This window comes from Aspergillus ruber (genome assembly GCF_000600275.1).
Source record: "Aspergillus ruber CBS 135680 unplaced genomic scaffold scaffold00027, whole genome shotgun sequence".
In the NCBI taxonomy this organism is placed as follows: Eukaryota; Fungi; Ascomycota; class Eurotiomycetes; order Eurotiales; family Aspergillaceae; genus Aspergillus; species Aspergillus ruber.
Window position 1 is genome coordinate 6777 of NW_024467323.1, and position 23139 is coordinate 29915.

The 23139-nt window shown below is 49.6% G+C and overlaps 9 protein-coding genes across 9 annotated transcripts; 3 read left to right on the forward strand and 6 right to left on the reverse strand.

Moving 5' to 3' along the window:
• Positions 1-35: 35 nt before the first annotated feature.
• Positions 36-912, reverse strand: EURHEDRAFT_380117 (uncharacterized protein; the record flags this gene model as incomplete). Its single annotated transcript, XM_040779248.1, has 1 exon — positions 36-912. A coding segment is annotated over one exon (877 nt), but the record flags the coding sequence as incomplete, so codon positions are not given.
• Positions 913-2812: 1900 nt separating this feature from the next.
• Positions 2813-3482, forward strand: EURHEDRAFT_405150 (uncharacterized protein; the record flags this gene model as incomplete). Its single annotated transcript, XM_040780367.1, has 2 exons — positions 2813-2989; positions 3051-3482. The coding sequence occupies 2 exons, from the start codon at positions 2813-2815 to the stop codon at positions 3480-3482; spliced, it is 609 nt and encodes a 202-aa protein (XP_040635998.1).
• A 1492-nt stretch (positions 3483-4974) lies between these two features.
• Positions 4975-8221, reverse strand: EURHEDRAFT_462551 (putative NRPS-like enzyme; the record flags this gene model as incomplete). The annotated part of the gene is made up of 3 exons (XM_040784810.1): positions 4975-7553; positions 7607-7868; positions 7925-8221. The coding sequence occupies 3 exons, from the start codon at positions 8219-8221 to the stop codon at positions 4975-4977; spliced, it is 3138 nt and encodes a 1045-aa protein (XP_040635999.1).
• Positions 8222-9739: 1518 nt separating this feature from the next.
• Positions 9740-11699, reverse strand: EURHEDRAFT_415436 (Zn(II)2Cys6 transcription factor). Its single transcript, XM_040782687.1, has 3 exons — positions 11659-11699; positions 11555-11610; positions 9740-11491 (listed from the first exon to the last, which is right to left on the reverse strand). The coding sequence occupies exons 1-3, from the start codon at positions 11660-11662 to the stop codon at positions 9932-9934; spliced, it is 1620 nt and encodes a 539-aa protein (XP_040636000.1). The 5' UTR covers positions 11663-11699; the 3' UTR covers positions 9740-9931.
• Positions 11700-12032: 333 nt separating this feature from the next.
• On the forward strand, positions 12033-12855 carry EURHEDRAFT_517599 (uncharacterized protein; the record flags this gene model as incomplete). Its single annotated transcript, XM_040786578.1, has 2 exons — positions 12033-12313; positions 12372-12855. The coding sequence occupies 2 exons, from the start codon at positions 12033-12035 to the stop codon at positions 12853-12855; spliced, it is 765 nt and encodes a 254-aa protein (XP_040636001.1).
• A 306-nt stretch (positions 12856-13161) lies between these two features.
• EURHEDRAFT_380122 (L30e-like protein) lies at positions 13162-14023 on the reverse strand (the record flags this gene model as incomplete). Its single annotated transcript, XM_040779249.1, has 2 exons — positions 13162-13541; positions 13705-14023. 2 exons carry the CDS (start codon positions 14021-14023, stop codon positions 13162-13164), a joined length of 699 nt encoding a protein of 232 aa, XP_040636002.1.
• Positions 14024-17139: 3116 nt separating this feature from the next.
• Positions 17140-17814, reverse strand: EURHEDRAFT_525488 (uncharacterized protein; the record flags this gene model as incomplete). Its single annotated transcript, XM_040786949.1, has 2 exons — positions 17140-17748; positions 17800-17814. The coding sequence occupies 2 exons, from the start codon at positions 17812-17814 to the stop codon at positions 17140-17142; spliced, it is 624 nt and encodes a 207-aa protein (XP_040636003.1).
• A 976-nt stretch (positions 17815-18790) lies between these two features.
• EURHEDRAFT_415440 (OPT family oligopeptide transporter) lies at positions 18791-21827 on the forward strand. Its single transcript, XM_040782688.1, has 2 exons — positions 18791-19928; positions 19977-21827. Exons 1-2 carry the CDS (start codon positions 19065-19067, stop codon positions 21543-21545), a joined length of 2433 nt encoding a protein of 810 aa, XP_040636004.1. The 5' UTR covers positions 18791-19064; the 3' UTR covers positions 21546-21827.
• On the reverse strand, positions 21644-22861 carry EURHEDRAFT_517603 (bZIP transcription factor; the record flags this gene model as incomplete). The annotated part of the gene is made up of 2 exons (XM_040786579.1): positions 21644-22627; positions 22694-22861. 2 exons carry the CDS (start codon positions 22859-22861, stop codon positions 21644-21646), a joined length of 1152 nt encoding a protein of 383 aa, XP_040636005.1.
• Positions 22862-23139: the final 278 nt, after the last annotated feature.

Here is a 23139-nt window from a genome sequence, read left to right on the forward strand (position 1 = left end):
TCTCTCTGATCTTGTGGCAGCCTTGCCTCCCTCACGGCGAAATAGAAGTCTCCGTGCCTCTTTGGGGCAGTCCTTAGCTGGCTTGAGTTTTATTGGATCAGGCTGCCTCGCTGCAGCAACTGCTTGAATTTGTCGGTTCTTCGGCTTCCTTTTGGTGACCTCCTGCCATTCCTGTCCTCCAGGTCTAGTAGAGAGTAGCGCTGCTAGGTCTGCAAATGTGGGCTTCTGCTTTGATTTTTGGCTCGTCACTTCTGTTGTCTTGGAGATGATGTTGTTCTCGTGCTGGTTCATTTGACTCAATTGGGCATTGGTTGTTGGCGTATCTTGCTTCACTGGTCCAATTCGCTGAATTGAGTGTTGGGCCTCCATGAGCTCTGTACGAAGCTTGCTGACTTCCAGTTCCAGATTCGTGATTCGCTCAAGATAGATTCCTTCATGGAGTTGTTGTTCTGCTTTCCAGTTGGATAGCTCCTCTGCCATGTGTGCTTGCACTTGTTCTAGGACCACCTGGTACACTTCCTGTTGCTGTGTTTGGGCTGCTTCTAGGGCCCCCACTAACACCTGGGCGTGCTTGCTTGCATCTAGTAGGGAAGCCTGATGCTTTGGCCTACCAATAAATGACTTTTGTAGAACCCTTCGTTGTCTGATTCCACTTCTAGCCTCGCTGGCCCGGCTGGGGGTCCTGCTGGAACCCCCAGGTTGCCAGCGCTCCTGGTCTTCATTTTCATCTATGCTCATAACCTCCACACTGCTATCACTGAGCATGGGCTGCATCGCATTCCTGGATCGCCGGTGGGTTGGTGTTGGGGTGCCTGGCATGTCTGGCGTTCCCGTGAGCTGGGAGGCCACGTTGCCCACTCCGGGGGGCAACACGTGCGATATACCACCACCACGGGGTCTCTGTGCCTCCATGGTGGTTTATAGGTGCCAGAGGGCCCCTATCGGTTGATTAACGCGTGAAAATTACGTATTTTTCGTGGGTGCTGATTTTTTTTAGTTGAGTTCTCGTTCCACGAAGAGGTTTATAGATGCCCTATAAATGGCACGTAATGTAGGAGACGATATTCCGGTAATATATTAAAGGAACCTAAGACGTTGGCTTTGTGTCATCAGTTTCGTGATGTTTGCACCTTGTTTGCTATTACCTGGGTCAGGCAATGACTCACTGCATTCAGACTTGTGATAGCACATGGAGGGACTCGGAACCTTGGTCGAAGTATGCATGGTGACAGCCTTGTTCACGATGTTGTGCTTACAGTATATTGACAGACCTTGCACATGTACGTCTGAAAGACTTGCTGCTCTCAGAGTCTGAAATCCAAGGAAGGTCGGATAAAAGCCCTAAGAGTGACCATCACGTGCTTCGATGCCTGAAATCTGGCAATGCGAGAATGGAAAGTATAGACCTTGTTTTGATTTAGGAGACGGAGTTTGCATTTGCAGCCGCTTGATTCGATACTGGATAGCATTATCTGTGTTGCTCCTTTTTCTCTTCTTGTTCAGTAGAGTGTGTCATGTTACTCTCTGTCTCTTCATCTTTGTTAATAAATCAACTAACTACCATCGCCATTTAATTCCAACAAAGCACAGGCATAACCCATACACCTCTGCTGTCGACAGCTTATTAAATACAGTTTGTACAAAGCCCTTGGCATCGCCTGGGATGACCCTGAACGCGTCCTGCCTTACATCCGGCCAAGACCAACCAGAATGAACCCACAACTGTCTGACAGATAAAGCGGCAACCTGCAAGCGCGGCTACGTTTACATTGGCTGTATTAACTCATTTGGTAAGTCAGGGCCTTGGACGTCTGTGAAAAAATGAGCATATTGATGTCGAGAGCACTATCAAATTGCTAGCTTTTCTTAAACAACAATTCTATAGCTGATAATATTGACAGCGTAACGCTAGAAGCTCCTGTAAGCATCTAAAATGGAGCAGACACAAGTCTACTCAGCTTTACAATAGAGCCAGACAGAAAACAGACACTCGATACCAGCAAAGACTTAGGACAAGGTGGACACCATTGAGCTTGGTGGAATCATTGACAGTTTTGCACTACGCGGTTCCTGTCAGACAAATCGGTTCCCTGCTTCAGACTCATTGATATGCTGGGTAACGGTTATCGACAGAGCCCAAGCCACGCCGCGGCCTCACATATGCATGCAGAAAGCGCTACGTATCTTCCAACGAGCAATCAAGATTCAAATCCCTGCCAGTCAAGCGCCGGTTCTTGCAGGGATCGAACAATACGCGCAGAGACTGAATAGTTGAGCTATATTGATAGGTCGAGGCATTCTCAAAGTCGACCATTTCAAAATCACGCCCACTTGCATTGAACTACGTTGTCCCAACATCCCTGCTTCGAAGAAGATAGAAGAAAGAAGGCTCACTTCTTTCACACAAAACGGATGCAGGTGGGGCTTCCAAATATAGGCGGGGGCTAGTGATTGTGGTTGATTCTCTTATGGTCTAGAAAGTTGCTGGGATTAAAGTCCAGGTCGTGGCCAATTACTAAGTACAAGCAAACCGCCAGGAAGCTATTTTCTGGTACCTGGTACCTGAAAATTTATTACAAAAAATGCACAACAAAGAGACTATGAAGAAGTTACACGGTTATCTCCAGAATTGGCCTCTTAAGATTCTTCAATACATTACCAGAATATCAGCTCCTGTTCATTCAGATATCATGTACATCTAGTTGGCTACTTTTAAGCCCTTCCTGCCCAATCATGAAGGTAATAACTCTAACCCATCAGTCATTACTCATGAGAGACATTTCCTATACCAAATTTTCCGCAATAGAAGAGAATGCTTATCGTGCCGCTGACCACAGAAGCCCACTTCGTGGTGGAAGGAATCGCCAAAGACTTTCTACCAGATGCCAGTAACTGGACTCTATGGGCTGAAAGCACAATCTTGTGCGCAGGCCCGTGGTTGGCGCGTCGAGTGACCAAGTTGATCAGGCTGTTGGATGAGATTCCCAAGGTTTCAATCCCTAATTCCGCACTTTCTAACCATTTGCTAATTAAAAATTTCATGCCAACAGGAACAAGATTTTGAGTGGAACGTCTATAAATTCACCCGATCAATGAATCTCTCTCCTAGACACGAAGGAGATTGGTTAGTTGTCATCCCCTTGACTGAGGGCGCAACCCTTTCCACTGGAGGTAAACTGTACAAGGGATTTGCAGCAGTTGTCGATGATCGCTGGGATTTCAGTCCGGGCGTGCCAATGATTTTCTTGAGGCCTAAGATCCTGGTCCCCAGTCCCATACCTCCACGAAGAGAATGGATTTCAACTCAGCTTAATGAAAAGAAACGAACTCTCCGAGAAGAGATTAGGGCACTATTGCCTCAGGTTAGCACTTCGTGGGATCGCAACACGCACGAAATAAAGTACTCTAGCGATGACTTGACCAAGAAGCTGTGCGAGCTGGGAGATGGCATAGTACAGGAAACGGTTCTAACCCCCTTCTAAGCACCTTTTGAAAACACTGGCTAACAAGGTCACTTATTGTAAGCAGAGACTGACCTGGACTGTTGCCAAGTTTCCTGTACCCAAAAGGGTTACTAACGAAAGGAGTTGGATGATTATCATCCCTTTATATGAGAATACAATCCTAACTCCTTGGGGTAGGTTGGAAGATGATTCTTACACATGGATTCCCGATGAGCCAGTTATGCCAGCAGATACACCAGTCATAATCTGCCGTTAATAGGCGTCCGTTCATACTGAGACACGGTATGGTATGTCAAGCAGGCGGGATGTTCTTGTTCGAGGAGACCAAAATTTTACATCGAAGATTTTCTGTTTTGAGAGTTCTTCAAGAATCAAATTCCTTTGAAGTTCTGTACGGCCGCACACAGAGCTAGAGGCAAAAAGGAGTATTATGAGCTTTGGAGCCCTAAGAAAAGCTTGACCACCGGTCGCGACGCCATACACGGTGTCCGACGCTTTTTTTTTGACCTTTTTCAAATGTTGAAAGATAGCTATAACATGAGCCGGCATAGAATATATTGAAGCAATCATCCTTAAAAAATATATCCAGACACATTTTGCACTGGACCACGGCCTGGAAGTTCTCCCCAATTCTCCTTGCCTCTACTATAGATAGGTTGCACTTCATTCATTCCTGCATGTCATACCACAGGCTGTAATCGGCCTTTCCTTTGAGCAAATCATTCTCGCCACGCAAATATACTTTCCATTTGCCCATACGTCTTCTGCTGAAGATGCAGGGACACAGATCGGTCGGGGGGAGTCCGTACTCCTTTGACAAGCAAGTACCTGTATCGCTGACATGCTGTGGTATGCTACGGGGCTTATAAGCGAACAGTATAATATCGCTAGGCAAATGATAGGCCTCGACTCCAATACTTGTTAGCTATCTAGTCACCTATCTCTATCTGGAAAGGATGTCAAAATCATACCCGGAATATCAGTGTCTTCTCGACCGGCTACAACCTTCATCCATGGACACGTCCGCCTTGGTTGGGAAAACTTCAATGCTCATTGTATGTAAGCTATTGCTTTTCCATTTCGTTGCGGCTTTCAAGGAACCGGGTATCTTTGGAAAGGGATCGCGAGCGTTGCCAACTCGTGTGCAAGCTCTAAGAGCTCTTAGTTGAGTCGTCAAATTTTCTGCTAATCAAATCTACCGATTGGTATAGCTTGTTCTAGCTTCTTTGGACAATTTGTCATTTGAAAATAATCAAGAGGATAGGAAATAGGCTGACGGATGGGTGGAAGCGATTATGGTAGATGATACGAAGGAGGCAAGATTCTGTTGGCATAAGAGATTAAGAATATGTAAAAGTGAATATAAAACCAAATCAATGTATTCAAAACTCCTCGATGCTGAAAATCTATATATGTCTATTATGCAAATGCTCGCCAATGCAGTGAATGCTCAAAATACCAATGAACCAACTCTCAACTATAGCCAAATGCAATGCAATCCAACAGTCACCTAAAATCTCCACTGCGCCAGCCAATTACCCATTAAATCCCCCGAGATAGCACCTAGTGAGTTCATCGTCCTACTCGCTTCCTTTGTCGCCGCGACATCAATCGGAACCGACAACGCCCCCTCTTCACCATCCGCCAACGCGCGGTAAAAGTCAAGCAGCTTAAGAGCAGGCTTCTCCTGAATTTGCTCCGCAGTCGGATTCTCGATTTTCTCGAGCTCATTGATCCACTCTGCAATTGAGACAACCTGCACAGGGTATACGGCCTGGATGGCGGGGAGGAGAGTGTCCCAGGTTGTGACGGTGGGGTTGACGAGGTTGAAAACTGCGCAGCGGAAGCCGTTGTTTGACTGGGTTTTGCGACGGGTGGTGATTAGGTCCAGTATGATGGACGCCAATGAGTCGACGGGGATCCAGTCGACAGGTGTCGAGCCCAGTGCGTCGGGAACTTTACCCAGCGACTTGGAGGTTGCGACGATAGTGGGAACCCACTCCTGGCGGGACCAGAGGCCCTTCTCGCTCGTTGGACCTGCAATTTGGCCCACGCGGTGGACAGTGGTAGGTACGCCGGAGCGGCGGGAAGCTTCGAGGCAGATCCGCTCGCCAATGTGCTTAGATTCACCATAGCCCTGAGGGAGGACGACATCGGTGTTCTCGATGGGAGCGGATGGGACAGCGGGGCCGTTGGAAACTTTCCAAGCGCCGATGGTAGCCACGGAAGAGACGAAGTGGATGTGTGCGTGGTGGTTGCTTTGTAGGGAGAAATCGACGAAGCGGCGGACAGAGCGGATGTGTACATCTTCATAGGAGTCGACGGTGATGTTGAAGTCGACACGCCAGGCGTTATGGATGATTGTGTCGACACTTTGCAGCATTTCGGCGTACTTGTCAGCAGACAGGCCGAATTGCTCTGCACCAAACGAGGCTTGGAGGAATTCGACTCTGTTCTGCGGGTCTGGACCGAAGGTCAGGCCTTTCTCTTCGAAGCTCTTAATCTGTCGTTCCTTAGCTTCAGAGCGGTTCAGACAGTACACCTTGGCAATTTTCGGGTCCTGAAGGAGGGCGCTGAGGATGTAGTTGCCCAGCGAGCCGGTCGATCCGGTGAGGATAACTGCGTGCTTGTCGCTGGTATTGTGCACATCCTGCGTCTGTACAGGAAGATCGTTGGTGTACTTCTCAAGTAGCAAGCTGATCTTCTCAGTCCGGGGCACGCCGCCCTCGACGGAGCCATGCATTAAACCATAGACGAGACGGGCGAGGAGTTCGATAGTGGGACTTGCATAGATGTCCTGCGACGAGATGGACCAGGGGCTATCCGGGGACTGGTAAGACTGCAGAGCCTTGCGGAGGACATTGCTGAGTTGCATAGTCTGCAGCGAGTCGAGACCAGCCGCGTAGAAGTCGGTTTGGTCAGACAGATCTGAGGAGTCGAGAACGTGCGAGACGATGTTCCGTAAGTAAGCCATAACGGTCGACAAATCAGCGTCCTTGGGCAGTTCAAACTCAGTTCCCTCGTTATCCTCCCTGCTGTAAATGGCATCAATCTCCTCAGCATAGTTCTGAAGGGTTTGCCGGCGCCTGGTGCTGCCCTTGGGTGTGATCCCGAACGGTTTGCTTTGAAAGGCGACACCGATCTTGCTCTTCATAATCCGACCGTGAGCCGGTCCAGCCTGATTAGCTTTCTGCACCATGGGCCAGATACTCTCGATGAGCTCATTGGCTGGCTTGTCCTCACTCCAGAAGTGCCAGTTAGGCTCGACGAGCAATGCAGTCTGGAACCGGCCTTGACCAATAACTAGAGCACGCGAGACCAAATGGTGTCCTTCGATGATTTTCTCCATAGTGATCGGATTGAGCTTCTCTCCGTTGCTGAGCACAAGCACATCATCGTTACGACCAATGTACTTCCACAAACCGGGCCGAGTTGGGTGTGGTGCAAAGAGATCTTTGGTGTGATAGCCATTGGAATTGGGGTAAGTGTGGAAGATAGCATGCTTGTTGGTATTCGCGGGTCTGGGAATCACTAGCTCATAGATGTCTTCGCCCGCCGGCTGCATCTCGAGGCCGTAGGATGGAGCCCACTCGAAATACATCCAGTCTTCTTCGTGCTCTGGAAGCAGAGTAGGCATGAAGCCAGACTCACTGCTTCCGATCCAGTTGATCAAGCGGGTGTGTCCAATGATATGGTTTCCCGCTTCTGGAGACAGAGGCGCACCGGCATAGAAGACATAGCGTAGGTTAGATAGTGCTTTCATCGAGGCAGGTGACTTGGTCATGTCCTCCAGAATGGAGGGTGGGAACATTGCGGCCGTGGGCTTGGCCACGTTCAGTATATCTGTCGCGAGCTCGGCTGACATGGGCTTGTCGGGAGCAAGAATGAATGGAATATCATGGAATGCAGATAGCAAGAAGATAGTAAGACCCATAAGGTGAAAGAATGGAGTGGTGGTGATAATGTAGTTTCCTGGCTCGAGAATGTAGGGCATTCCCCAAGCGCGTCCTGAGGGAACAGGCAGGGTGGGGATCTGCTCAAGAGCGCCGACGAAGCCGAAGGTGAGGTACACTGGTTTAGGCAGTCCTACTCGTAGTCAGCATATGCTGGGATATCTTTGTGGGTATGGTTGAGCACTGTACCTGTTGTACCGGAGCTGTGGATGATAAAAGCCGTGTCATTCTCGATTTCCTCGTACGTCTTGGAGAATGGGTAGGAGGAGGTCTGCGATTCAAGCATCTCGGCAAAAGTAGGAAGCTCCTTCACATCCAGACCGAGACGAAGGTTCTGGAGTTCCAACCCTTTCTGGCTTCTCTCGGCAGTGTATACCAGACGTGAGCAGTCGGTAGCGTCGAAGAGGCTCATGTTTGCTTCGTCTGAATTCCGGGTCGATGAGAGTAGCGGCTGCCGTACATTAACATCTGCTCCACCTTACCTCTTTTTCCAGGGTCAGAACTCACCCTATAGCCAGTCTTGTTACACGCCACAATCATAATCAGATACCGAATGTCATTGGCGCCGATAAAGGTCAAGGTATCGTATTTGTCACTGCGGCCATAGTTCTCCTCGATCCACCAGGCAGTATAATTGATTGCGTGGACAAGTTCCTTGTAGTTCAATTGCCGGAAGCCATCGTCCAAAGTCGAATTGCTGTTGGGAATAGAACCGGCGATCTTGTCTGGGTAGAATTGACCCAGATGGTCGATGACATGAGGCAAGAGCCTCTTGCCTACGTTTCCGGGGCGAGTCACGGCCATAAGCTGTTGCAGCGGGTTTTTCGATTATAAAAGACGAGGATATTTTCAGGGAGTTCGAATAAAGGATACAGATTGGAGAGTAAGAAAAGTGTGAGATGATGCGAACCAAAGGAAATCAGAATGAGCGACAAAGACCACCCTTATATACCTCTCTGGTATCGGGTGTAGCGGGTCTCATTGCGTATACAGAAGCCTTTCGGAGTATGTAGCCTGCATTACAGGACGGTCTTCATCGACTATGCCTTCAACATCGTTCATAGTGGCGATTATGCCCCCACCCCCACCTCCTCAGTGTTCAAAGTTTAGCCTGATGCCGATTAACCCGAAATGGTGGCAGTTCGGATCTGGCCCTGCACTATTGACGATAGGCAGCTAGCCAATGGGGCCATCTGATTGATCAAGAGCACACAAGTGGAGAGATGTGGGCACTGGCGCAGCGCTGGTTGTTTTCTAGAACTCTTCATCCCTGTTGTCAATCAAGCCAGTCGATGTGAAGCACTCCGTAGTATATCTGGAAAGTCCTGACGGAGAGCATTCCTGTGTATCTACGTGCCCTCGCTTTCTCAACAGCCGAACTCATACCCTGCAATACTCCCGGGGACAAAACAAGATCGAAGCAGTACAAATGCATTCGATCCTAACCGGGTAACCGGGGACCGACCACCAATCAACGGACATGTCGATCAAGCCTCAACCCCGGCAAGCCGCACGGCATGGCATATCGGTATTGATGCTCGGCAACCCGGTGGCCTTTCGGGTTGTTGTTCCTTTTTGGAATGCTCGCATCAAGCCAAAGCAGGTTTGATAGTATGCAGTAGACGGATAATCGCATAGAATTGCGTGAGAATGGATTCCAAATCATGTCAGGATCATGATGCCGATATCCTCCATTATGCAGTGCGCCTATCCGAAGCTTATTTGGTGCAACTGTGTGCTAGTAAAACATCCGTTTGGCTCGGCTGCATATCCGTACAGTAGTAGCAAACAGATCGAGACTTGGCTCTGATCGTTCCATGGTTTTTTTGCCGTCTCTGCCTGTTCCGATCAAACCAAAGCCTTCGTTTTCCAGAACAAACTTCGGCCTCGGGACACCATGATGATCTGATCAAATCTTATCATCTAAACAGTTAAATTCCCGTGTTGACACAACTTCACGGGCTTTTCTGTAGTAGTACAAGGCGATGGATGTACTCTCTGTACAGTCCGGAAGATGCGGTTATCCATTGTTCCCAATCAGGTAATATGTTCCGCACGGCAAAGGCCACTCTGCATGCGATGATGTACCACTACATAGTACATGAATAGTTCTGGCCAAAGCAATCGGGAAAGAAAACGGCTCATGATATCTATCATCCTGTACAATGACCACGTTCCGAAGAGGTGCGGAGGTATATTTTGCCCTGGTCTATAATGCCGGTAGAAGTGGTTAAATGATCACCAAGGATGGATCTAGCCAAGAGACCGTCTCATTTAAGCATCGAGCTAACAAGGGCATCAGTTATGGTTAATTCAACAAATACCAAGCTTGGTTAATCCTCTACCATTTGAGATTTACAGTGAGTCCCTTCGTTCACCCGAAAACCTTCCTGCGTCGATATTTGATAGCACCCCTCACAATACAACTCCGGACTCCTAACTCACTTTCTATGCTATAAGCACCATATATATATATACACGACCACGATCAGTCCTCCACCATCCGAAACCCTCCTACTTGAGATTTGGCAAATACCGCAACAGCTCCCTGTCCTTCAACAATGAAGACAACGAGGTGGCTGCCAGAATCCCAGTCTGCCGACCGACCTCTGCCAGAACATTCATCATATATTTGTCAATCCCGGGAATGGTCGCAAAGAGGTTCATGCTAGTGCACATGTGGATGACGACATAGAACGGCCAGATGAGGAGTCTTGCACCGGCTGTGATTGGCTCCTTTGCGGGCGCTGGGTTCGGTGTTGGTATCCAGCCAACTAGCTGCGCAGCGCTGCACAGGATGCCGTTTATCATCTGGAGGAGGGTCTCGAGGGATTCTTGGAAAACTGAGATGTGAGTGGGTGATAGGAATCGGGGCGGAACGGCGCTAAAACCTTTTAGCATTTGCGATCGGATGAGTTGATGGAGGAGGCAGCGGCCGCTTCGGAGGCTATTCCATGCGTATAGGGTCCAGACGCTGGGGTAGATATGGTAGGTTTCTTTGTGGAATCCGGGTCCTGGGGGATCGACGCAGGTTTGGTACGGCATCTCGGCCGAGAGACGGGCGGAAATGGTCTTGAATTCAAGGTCGAGATCCAGGGCGTCTTGCAGGAGCTGATCCATGTCGCTATCGTTAGTCGAGCCGTTGGTGACTCTCGATCGCAGTGAGGTGAGCTTGATCACTGCGTCTCCAATGTGCCATATAGGCGACTTGGTGTCGATGTACTGGGCACATTGCTCCCGGAGTTCGATGATATACTGAGGAACAGGGAGCCCAGTCTGGATGCAGTTTGTCGCGAGATTCTGGAAAATGTGCTGGAACATTTGCAGCCCGATCTTGTAGGTGAACTGGTGCGTTCCTCTCAGTTTCACCAACAGAGCTGCTCCGTTCACATGCTGCGTCCAAAAGTGCAGAAACTGGCCGTCAACACATGTAATCTGCTCGAAAAAGCTCAGCAGCATCACCCCGAGCAGGGTCGAGTCTTGCACAGCCTCCGATGGCACCCTGAGTGCGTTGTTGACCATTCTTAGGCTTTTGACGTATTCCTTTCTCGCTTGTATTAAAATCTGCTTTTCAGATCGGACGTTGGCTAGACTGGCTAGGCCAACTGCCTTGATACAGGCGGAAATCATCTGGTTATTACCGGTGCGGAAGATGATGCCCGCGAAGTCGAGGAACATGGGGTCCGGATCGCTGTGTTCTTGCAACGGACTGAGTTGCGTATGTTGCTGGAAAAAGACGGCGATTCCAAGATCACGCAGGCCTGGTGCAATGGATGGCGTTAAGGGTGGGATGAAGTGCGGTACGGTTGGAATATAACCATGCGGTGGCGTTACAAGTATAGAATGTTGGGGGTGGACTCGGCCCGTTGGAATTAATGAGGTGGTTTCACCATTTGCAGTCGCTGATGGGCAACGCCTTCCTTCTGGGGGAGGCTTTCTCTGGCTTGGTGCACCAACTTTCTTCCGCACCCAGTGGCCCTGGTCTTTAAACAGCAAATCGACATAGTCTCTGTATCCCGGACAAGGACGTCGGGCCCTTGCACACTGACGACAGCCACGTGGGTTTTGGTCACACTACGGGGTAAAGTGTCAGTACTTTGGAATAGGAATAAAAATAGGAATATGCGGATGGCCCACTCCAATCTTCCGCTGTCGACAAGCTCTGCAGGCTTTAGACGGCGGTCCACAGTAGACTAGAGACGAGTTAGCTGGCACGCTGGTGGTGAGATGAGGAGACTCGCCCATTCCAGATATGTTAATAGTCGGACCGAGACCAGCAGCCAACTATGGAAGAAAAACACTCATGTCCAAAATCTCTCTCCTTGTATGGTGTTGTCCAAGTCGGGACGGATGAGGCAGTGCTGTGATTCTGACAGTAGTAGGCTTCAAGATTGAGTCTCGCACTAACCGCATCGGGTCTGCTGAGCGAACAACGGCGCCCTCTGATTGGCTGTTCGCTCTACTCCCCAAATAGGGAATCAGTAGGGCTTCCCTCAGTCTCACGCAGTTTGTACTGTTTTTCCCCCAGCTACCAAAGTATAAGTAGGCATAATATGCCCTGGGTGGTATGTATTATGTGCTCTACACGCCAGTACTTTGACATTCCTGCAATACTATGCCCGTCGACTATCGCCATGGCCTCTCCATCCTCGACCTCCTTGTCTACATTCCCACCCTCTTCATTGCCGTATGGCTGGCCTTCCACCATGGCTTCACCAGGAGTGCCAGCTGGATTTTTTTCGTCTTATTCTCCCTCATACAAGTAATTGGGTCATGCTGCTACCTCGCGACAATCAGCAACCCAACCTCCGAGGACCTCTACATTACCTGGGCCGTGTGCAGCTCCATCGGGCTCTCGCCCTTGATCCAAGCTTGTATCAGCATGTTATCTAGAGCGTAAGGCGCAGCACCCGCCCTCCGTTCTTAACCCGCAGAGCCAAACTGACAGCAACAGGAACGACTCCATTGAACGCAAAACCGGCCAATCCCTCCACCCTTTGGTCTTCAAAGCAACAGGAACCATTACTATCATTGCCATTATCCTCAGCATTATCGGAAGCACCCAATCTACGAATATCATGCATAACATGTCCAACCCCAAGACCAAAGCCAGTCTGGTTCTGTTCCTGGTTGCGTGGTTGGGGCTCGGTATTCTGCTGCTCCTCATTGGCGCACATTTCTCTACCATCGAGGCCGGTGAACATCGTCTGCTGTTTGCTGTTGGCGTCTCGATGCCCTTGATTCTTATCCGTCTTGTGTATTCGTATTTGTCTGTTTTTGGACAGAGGACGGAGTTTAATATGTTTACGGGAAATGTGACTATTATGTTGGTGATGGTGGTGCTGGAGCAGATTGGGGTTGTAGTGGTGTGTTTGGGAGTTGGGTTGACGCTGGACAAAAGGGATGCGCTGGTACGCCCATTGGAACAGGTAGATTGAATCAGCGTGACCTTTGAATATGCATTTCCTACACGGTGATATCGAGTTATACAAAGAGTATCGATTAATGTCATCAGATTGAATTGATTTTGTCCCTGCCCTTCATACACCAAGATGAAAACGCCTAACTTGCAAGTGGCAGATCAGTAAACAGAAACCCAGGACAGACCCCAAAGACATGCCTTGCCTTGTCAAACATCATAAATCTGTACATCAATAGCAAGTGACAAGACAGAGCAGAAAAGACTCCGGAGAGAAAAGAGAAAGAAACATAAAGAAACAGAAGTTAAGAGGAAAAGCACGTTATTAGACATTCGCCTTCTTGGCTTCTTTTTGCGCAAGCTTAGCCAGCTCTTCATATGTCTGGCTGAAATCCTCCCCATCGTCGTCCTCGCCCTTCTTGCCCTTGGCGGCCGACTTGGGCACAACCATGATCACACTCGTGGGGCGCTTGGTAGCGGCAGAATTACCGAGCTCAGCGCGCGATGTGACAAAAACGTAGGGGATACCGTGGTCTTCGCAAAGGAGGGGAATGTGCGAGATGACGTCCATGGGCGAGATGTCTCCAGCAAGCACGACAACACCGTTGGGGAGAGGCGAAGACTCGTTGGGAGCGGGAATGGGCGATTTCCGGAGGGCCTTGACGACTTCCTTGACACCGCGCTTGAGGCACTTGTTGACAGCGGCTATCGAGAGAAAAAAAATTATTAGTGTCATGTGTATGAATCGATCATTAATTGAAACTCGATTCCAGACTTGACTCCGACCACGCGCCAATCGAATTGGACCAGATAAACATCGAATGGATCCGCAGTTCGTATAAAGATGTAGAATAGCACTTAGACTTACCCTTCTTAACACTCTTCAAGACCTTCTTGGCCGACTTGTCTTCGACCAGAGGGTTGGCAAACGGCACAAGAGCACCGGCGGGACGGGCACCGTCGACTTCCATCTGCTCAACCTCGACCTCGACATCGCCATTGGTCTTCTCGGCCTGGTCAATTCCATCCAGAACCTTGGACGTCAACTCTTCCTCAACAGCATTGGTAAGAGCAGTCTTGTCCTTCTTCTCCTTCTTCTCCTTCTTCTCCTTCTTAACTCCGTCCTTCTCCGAGCGCTTTTCCTTCTTCTCGCGCTTCTCCTTCTTCTCAGTCCGGTCCTTTGCCATTGCGACGTGTGCTTAAGTCGGGTTTTAAAAAATTGGGGGTGAGTTGTGGTTGGTGGTCGTCTGTCCAGAATCTGAAAAGAGAAAAGAAAGAAAAAAAATCGCAGACCGCCGGCGCTAGTCCGTTTTTGGTATGCGAGCTTGCGGTGCGGCTGACTCAGCGCTTCTCCCAATCGGGCGTCGCAGCAGAAAACAAGCAAAGGACGACTCTCAAGGCAACTCGACCGCGTTTCTGTTTTATTTGACCTACTGGAGAGGACTCTCTAGGAGAGTTGTGGTATGCCGGATTGTATTATTTATTTGCCCTGATTATATTGTACCGGCAATTGCTGGGTCCCACGTTTTGGTACCAAGGTTAGTATTTTGATCACTACGCAGGTTGCGGAGCTTGTAAGAAGTCTAACCATCTCCAGATGGAGCCAGATAGGGAAAGGCGACTGTCCATTAGCTCGCTCGCCGAAGGATTTTCTCCGTTACCAATTCCAAGAGCCCGCCAGTCCTTGCGACAATCCGTCCGTCCACCGCAGCCTCAGAAGCCTGGTCCTGGTAAGAACGGCTATACGATGGGAGGGTCTTTTTGGAGGACTGACAAAATACACGTGCAGATACCGAGAAGGAGGAACTTCGCGTGCAGATTAGCACCTTACGATATGAATTGGAAAATATAAAACAGGAGCGTGATGTGACAGAACTACGTCACGAGAAGGAACTTCGAGACTTACAACTGAAGGCGGATGCGGATTTTCGGAAGGCTCAGGTCTGTTCACAGTCCTATGATACGGACTAACAAGGGTACTGACCGTTTGTTTTGAATAGGCCGCCGAATCGGCTAGTCACCGTGCGAACCACAAGAGCGAGACTCTCGCCAAGGAGCTCAAGGATGTCCAGGACAACGCGCTCAACGAGAAAGTCGGGCTCGAACGGAAATTGAGAACAGCTCAAGAACAAAATCAAAATCTGCACGAAGAGATCAGCGACGTTCAGGCACAACAATCAGACCAGGAACGACAGTACAAGTACCAAATCAATGAATTAGAAGCCGTCCGTTCGTCCCTCCAACAAACGATCGAAGCCCTTCAATCCGAAGTCGAAAGCGTGAAACACGAACTCCATGGAGCCCAAGGGCGGCTATCTGAACAAGAGGCTAATGTAGCAGAGCTGGAAACAGAGAATATTCATCTTAAGGCGGAGGGAAGCGATGCGGAGACGCTGGCCGTTCTCAAGAGAGAACTTTCCGACCAAGTAAACCATATCAGGAACCTCGAAACTACCAATCGGGAACAAACGGCGGAGTTGCGGCATTTACGCAAGATCCAAAGAAATGTCGAGGTTGTGGAGGAACAAAGGAAGTCGCTGGAAAATCAACTTCAGCTGATGAAGGAGGTTGAGTCGGAACTGGGCACTGTTCAGATCCAGAAGCAGATGCTGGAAGATGAACGAAAGTCATGGACCAGCCTGCTACAGGATAATGACGAGCCAGCCGAATTGGACTCTCCGGACGCGGTTGTAAAAGCTTTGCTGCGAGAGCGCATCGAAAAAGCGACCTTTGTGGACAAGTTAGGAACTATCGAGGCGCAATTCTTGGAGAAAGATGAAATGATCAAGGCGCTTGAAACGGAAAAGATAAACCTGCGACAAGAACTGGCCAAGGTCCAATCTGCCGGTGGAGCCGGAAACTCCATGACAGACAGTCGGCTCAAGGCAAGACTCGAACGTCAGCGCGCCCTTGCCGTCAAGGAGATCGAATATCTCCGTGAACAACTAAAAACTTTCGACACGGAAGAGATTACGATGAACGAGGAGAACCGCTTCGATGAACAGAAATCGGAGCAAATTGCACACCTGGAGAAGATCATCGATGAATACCGAGGAGAATTGCAAAAGGCTCATGAAGAGCTTGCTAATCGGGAAGCTCCTCGGCCAGAGGAGCCCCGGGGAGTCAAACGGCCTCTTTCCCCTGCTGAGAGTGACGCAGAAAACGAGCGTCTTTCCGTGCTATCCCGCAAGAACAGGATCCTGCAAGAATCGCTATCCAAGTCGGAGCAAGGCGCCAAGCTCCTCCATCAAGAACTCAAAGCGGCCAAATCCCACCTCAGACACCTCCAAGCCAAATCTCGCACCCGAGTCCTCGAATTCCGTGATAACCCTACTGCACAAGCCGAGAACATCAAGCTCTCCACTCTCACCACCCTCAAAGCCGAAAATCGCGATCTCCTCGCCCAAGTCCGCGGCAATTCTTTCAATGTCAAAGTCGTTCCTGCGACCACCCTCGAAAGCATGAAACTTGAGATCCAAGACATGGAACGCTCAGTAGCCGACAAGGAGAAACGCATGCGCCGTCTGAAGGAAATCTGGACGGCCAAGTCCTCCGAGTTTCGCGAAGCAGTTGCTTCTCTGCTGGGCTACAAGTTGGATTTCTTACCCAATGGGCGGGTACGCGTTACATCTATGTTCCATCTCTCGCCTGCATATCGACATGGTGACCCAGGGGCATCGGATTCCGGTGGACCGGGAAGTATGGGCAGTGGTGAAGAGAACTCGATTATCTTCGATGGAGAGAACGGTACGATGAAGATCTCAGGAGGTCCGAACAGTCTCTTCGCCATGGAGATTAAACCACTCATTAAGTTCTGGGTTGAGGAAAGGAAGGACATTCCTTGCTTCCTTGCGGCGATGACATTGGATTTCTATGATAAGACTACAAGAGCTGGAAGGATATAAATAATTCTCACTTTCCCATTTCCTTTGTTTTCATCTGCTTTTCCTGGTTGCTTGGTCATTTATACTTCTTGACTTTTGATATTTGGGATCTTTTGGTTCATATTCCTTTTGTATCATGATTCCCCAGCACCTGCTGCTCGTGCTATGTTTTTCTTGCTACTTCACAATTTTACTATAAGCGAATTATACAGACTGTATACTGTGATGAGACATCAGCGTATGTAACATGAGGAATTTGATATCCTATTTTGCGGTCATGTAATTTTTCATCTAGGCTATCAGCATATATCTGTTTGAAGTCAAACAATCATAAACATCGCATACGTAACAGGTCATCGTATCTAGTATACATAAAACCATCATGTCACTGCATCAAGCAGCATTATATATCCAGGAATTCAGCCAAACCACTTCCGCCCAACGGGCTCCGGCAAATTCACGTTCGACCACCTCTTCTTGGGCTTTTCCAATGGCCGCGAATGCGATACCCCGCCAACACTCCCAACCCTCCCCATAGTAACATTTCTCAGCGGCCCATGACCCTGCACATGGGGCGGTGGTCTAAAATACTCCGCAAAAGGATGTCTCCCCCCAACCTCTCCACACTCCAACCTAACCCAAACCTCATTAAACGGTGCAAACCGTCTCTCCTTGCACTCACTCACTCCTACCCGTTTATGAATCTCCTTCCGAATCAACGGCGGATCCATGCAGTGCGGGATCTCATGGACGGTGATGTTGCACTGGTCGAAGGGCTCTGTCCAAAAGAGCTCTGCGTCGACGGAGACGTGGTCGACGTATTGCAGGCGGTGGTCTTGGAGGTTTTTCACAGAGATAGCCTGGCAGGTGCCAGCTTGGATGTCGAATTCGTGGCTTATCTGGTCGTGGTATTCGTAGGATTCTAGGTCTGTGTAGGGCTCGCCGGGGCAATTGGGGTAGAAGTGTGTCCAGACGCGGGCGGAGCTTATGGCGGCTATAGGTGTTAGGTGGAAGAGGAGGAGGGTGATCTAGTATTGAGTTAGTTATCTTGGGTTTGGTCCTTTGAGGGTTAGACGTACTTTTTGTAAGTTCATGATGTAGGTGAGTGCCAGCACTTGTATCAGTTAATCAACAATGACTTCAAGTATGAACAACGCTTGAAATAGAATTTATGTATTTTTCGTATTTTGTGTACACTTGATTTGATGGAAGCTACGGCCGGAAATTCACAAGTTTATATATCTCTCATGACCTCCTTCAGGCACATCATACACTATGCACAACCCTCAAAAGTTATGGCACATACCGATTCAAGGAATGCAGGTACTATATTATATCATTGGAGGCTTCTTGAATCTCCAGTGAGTATCATCTTCCACATTCCAATGCCCAGACATAACCGCCGTGCATTCCTCATGATGTTAGGAGCTGGAGACGCGATGAAACACGGTTAAGTATTCTTTTGTATTATGGTGTATCATGCTCTCCCAGAACTGATTGATGTCTTGCCACGATCAAGACGATATATCTCATCAGATACCCCTATTAAATACCCCTGTAGGGGTTTGGGTTCTCAGCGCGTTGTTTCACTGAAGTTTGCCGCTATACAATGGCCGCCATGGAAGAGAAGAATGACCTCCCCCACCTCCCTGCAACTTTGTAGCACTCAATCATTGCAGCTGCACAAAATTCTGTCGCAAGGCTTGGTATAAAGGCCTGTCCCTTGCGGATGTACTATGGACGTATGGAAGGCATAGGAGCCAAGTACCAATCGATCCAGACAGAGCATCTTGAGTACTCTACTGCATAGGTTAGCAGCTCGCTAGAAAGCAGCTCGTCAATGTCAAAGGAACGTACCTGTTGGAAGAAAAGGCATAAGGAGACAATGGCTGACATCATTGCTTATCTTATTGATGAGATCTGATAGGTCGGATCAAAGGGATAACGTTAGTCCGACTAGCGGACCTCCGATATATGGCCAGCGTTCGCCACACATATAGATAGTCAAGCACTCATCAAGCACTCAAGCACCCGTGTACTCTAGGCTACATTAGATAGAGTATATCAATCGTTTGTTTTAATTGGGTCTTCTACATATAGGCCTCGTGCAGTCGGATGATCGACTCCTCCGGTTTCCCCTGAACCTCCGACGGAACCCATTTCACTTATCATCGATAGTCACGTGTACTCAGCAGCCTCGACTCAGTTCGAGTTCTCCATCCTTGCAGCTCTGAACTCGCTGACAGGTCGGGTTATCATCGATTGAGAGAAGTAACTGAGTGTTAGCGAAGGCACAAGCGATGGATGGTTCCTCTCTTATCGGATGAACCACCAGACCCTCAACATGGCGGCCGATACCAGTCCTTCACGGCCGATGGACGCCTGTCCATCGTCGTCCAGGGCACCACCAATAACACCTCACAGTGTCAGAGAAGACGGATACGAACGCTACTACGAAGACGTCTATATGGATATTGAAATGGAACGATATACCCGAGCCACTGCGCGAAGTTTCACGCCCCGATCTCTTATCGCCGGAATCATCATCGGAGCCTTGATTACCTTCTCGAACACCTACTTTGGTCTACAGACGGGATGGATTAGTACAATGGCTATGCCGTCAGCCTTGATTGGATTCTCGGTTTTCAAGGTGTTATCGAAATACTTGTCGTACCCCTTCACACCGATCGAGAACGTCCTTATCCAGACTGTGGCGGGAGCGGTGGGAACAATGCCATTGGGATGCGGTTTCGTGGGTGTCATTCCGGCCTTAGAGTTTCTCCTTAAAGATGGACCTGATGGTCCTGCTGGAGATGGAGGTGAGGGAGAGGGCGGCCCTCTGAGACTAGGTTTCGGGAAATTGGTCCTTTGGAGTCTTGGAGTTTGCTTGTTTGGAGTGGTCTTTGCGGTTCCATTGAGGAAAGAGGTTATTGTGAGGGAGAAGTTGAAATTTCCTAGTGGAACTGCGTCGGCATTGATGCTTAGGGTGCTGCATCGGAGTGGACAGAGCGATAGGAAAGCAAAGACACGGGCTAGGCATTCTGCTGAAGTCCAGCGGGATGAAGAGGAGGATGAGGTTCTTGCCGCGCCGTATGAATCTGGGGAGAGTGGCTCTCTATTAAGAAAAAATCATGGAGACGATGGTGGGAAAGACTGGAGATCGAAGATGCGACTTTTGGTTGGCGCTTTCGCATTCTCTGGTGTTTACGTGGGTCTTGTTTCCAGCCAAGAACGCATTCCATGCTAACGACAGCAGACTCTCTTTTCCTACTTTGTACCCCAAGTCCGTGATATTCCAATCCTTGGCCTCTTCCTTGCACAGAACTGGCGCTGGACGTTGAACCCGTCCCCGGCATATATTGGGCAAGGAATCATCATGGGACCGTCTACTTGCATGCACATGCTCTTTGGAGCGATGCTCGGTTGGGGTGTCCTATCCCCGCTGGCAAAGTCGCGTGGCTGGGCTACAGGGCCTGTAGGCGATTGGCAAACAGGGAGCAAAGGATGGATCGTGTGGATCTCTTTGGCCATCATGCTTGCTGATTCAATCGTCAGCTTGGGATGGCTAGTGCTGAAACCTCTGATGGCACATGCACCCCAGATCAAGGCTGGAATACTCACCAGTCGCTTTGGACAGTTGTTGGTGAAGCCAGACAAACCCCAACAACGTTCCCATGTCAGTTATGCTGCGCTGAGCCCTATCACAGAGGTATCGACTCCTGTGTCTCACCAAAGTCCGCCAATCGATCATCAAGCCGATGAAGATGCTCCACCCTCTCAACTTATCTCTACGCGGACTGTGGTCGTCTTGCTGCCGTTGACGCTAATTCTAAATGTCATTTGCATGCACTTTGTCTTTGGTGATGTCATTTCCCCGATGCTATCCAGTCTTGCCACCCTGCTTGCCGTGCTGTTGTCGATCATGGGAGTCCGCGCCTTAGGAGAGACAGACCTCAACCCTGTGTCTGGGATAAGCAAGTTAACTCAGGTGATCTTCTCCGTCGCAACACCCGCCGGGCAATTCTCCCGCCGCACTGCGCTAGTAACCAACCTCCTCGCTGGAGCGGTATCCGAGTCCGGCGCCCTCCAAGCCGGAGACATGATGCAAGACCTAAAAACAGGCCACCTCCTCGGCGCAAGTCCCAAAGCCCAATTTTATGGGCAAATGATCGGCAGTCTAATCGGCGCAGTCCTTTCAACTGCCGTCTACAAAATGTACGTAAACGTCTACGAAGTCCCAGGCCCGATGTTCCAAACCCCAACAGCCTATACCTGGGTCATGACCGCCCGTCTCGTGACAGGTCAAGGTCTACCCCCGATGGCATGGCAAGCGTCCATCCTCGCCGGTATTGCTTTCATTGCAATAACCATCCTTCGCATCGTCGGCGCCTCACCCATCGCAAATAACGGCCAACACGGCATCACCGCACCATGGCGCGCATGGATCCCCGGCGGCATCGCCGTCGCAGTAGGAATGTTCAACGAGCCTTCCTTCACACTCGCCCGAGCAATCGGCGGCCTAATCGCATGGTGGTGGGCGCGAAAACACGCGTCAACTAACAAAACCAAAGACCGGAGATTTGAATTCGAGCCTCCTACGCAAGCTGCCACCTCTGCTCACGATGGACCTAGTCATGGATATCATCCGTCGATGCTTCTTGGACCGCCTCACATGGTTGATGGACGGTCTGCAGAACAGACGGCCGAGGAGGCGGATGCGGTGTCGTCGACGGTGGTGGTTTTGGCTTCGGGGTTAATTCTGGGAGAGGGGATTATTAGTATTGTTAATTTGCTGCTGGCGAGTGGTGGTGTTCCGCACCTGTAAGCATTTATACATATTCTGGTAAATAGGGTATCATGTCACTGCAAAGACATGTTAAACTGCATAGTACAAAAGACCATCAATATCCATGTACATCAACCTCAAATCTCACTCTTCTGGAAAGACAATGTCTCCAAATCCGGCAACTCAAACCGAAACCTCACATTCTCAACATCCATCCCCTCTACAAACTCCGGATACCGCTGAATAAATTCCGTCGTCAGCCCCCACCCACTCTCCCTCATAAACACCTCCATAAACTCCAGTCTCACCTGAAACCTATCCTCCTCATCCCTCTCAAGAACATCCTCACCCCACGGCCACCGCACCTTGATACAACACGATGCATAGCCTGCGAATTCCACGAAATCGAACTTTGTCCAGTTCTTTATCAAATTGGTACGGAGTTGCGGCCATGGCATTAAATCCAGCGCTGCCGGATGGCCCTTTTGCAATTGTATAGCAACAGGCCTCTGAAATGGCGCTAGTCGCGCAAAAGTCTCTGGACTCGGCGTCGCGCGCCATTTACTAAACAAATACGCCAACCAACCCAATGCCAAACATTCAGAGTCGCGGAACGCACGCCGCCGAATGAGGTGATGGATTTGGTTTGCGAGGTAGTTCCGGCGGGTACCATGGAGGAGGTCTAGGGGTGAAGGGTAGGGGGGACAGAGGGCGATAAGGTGCGGATTGGAGAGCCAGGGGCAGGTTGCGGGGAAGTAGAAGAGGTTGTGGCCATAATTGTTTATGGGGGTTTGGTACCAAGGGGGAAGGTCGGGTCCAAGATTTTGGAGGGGTGTAGATACGGATGTTTTTGTATCGATCGTGTGTTGTTTATGGCCGGTTGATGCAAGTGGGGAGGTTGATGCTGAGGCAGTTGTGGATGCGGACGCTGAAGCCATATTGTATCCAAGCGACAACATGGCATCATCACTGCTACCTTGCCTATTCAGCGCCAATCCCGCATCATGATGTCCATGCGCATCCTCAACCTCCCACTCCGTCACGACCCCCTTCAGTCTCTCCTGCCGTACCCGCAATCTCTCATTCTCCCTGCTCAAACTCTCGACAGTAGCAAGTAATCGCTGCACATCTGCCGCGGGTTGTGATTGCACTTGCGTTGGCTTCCACCCTACTCCATGCTCATGCGCCTGCGCCTGCGCATGTCCATGGTGCCGCTCACAAAAGGCAACCCGGTCTTCCAGTGACTTCACATGTGCGTCGCGTTTTTCTCTGAGTGTCTTCTGCGCTTTTCGGTCCCGGAGACGCTTTTTCTCGGATGATGTGAGGGAATTGGGAGCGTCATTGGGTCTGTACATGTCGGTTTAGGGAGATCAGAAGATGAAGGGAGAAAGGAAGGCGGTCTGTGGTTTTGACTGGCGGTCTGTCTGGAGTGGGTAATCCGGGGAAGTGTGGCGCCGTGGCTGGTTTATATAGAATTTTGGGATATACGTGTAAAGGGCTACTTGTAGGTTAGGCATAGTGTATTAATAGGCGTATGCCATATCATTAGTCTATTACATGCTGTAACCAAGTCTATATATATTTTTGGACATTACATCATACAACAAAAAGAAAAAAAAAAAAAAAAAAAAAA

Bases quoted from the DNA above. Each gene is read 5' to 3' on its own strand.
- EURHEDRAFT_415440 (XM_040782688.1), top strand. From the start codon at position 19,065: ATGGCGGCCGATACCAGTCCTTCACGGCCGATGGACGCCTGTCCATCG. The intron at 19,929-19,976 runs GTGGGTCTTGTT...TAACGACAGCAG, and splicing joins TCGCATTCTCTGGTGTTTAC to ACTCTCTTTTCCTACTTTGT.
- EURHEDRAFT_415436 (XM_040782687.1), bottom strand. The intron at 11,492-11,554 runs GTGGGCCATCCG...TTTACCCCGTAG, and splicing joins GTCGACAGCGGAAGATTGGA to TGTGACCAAAACCCACGTGG.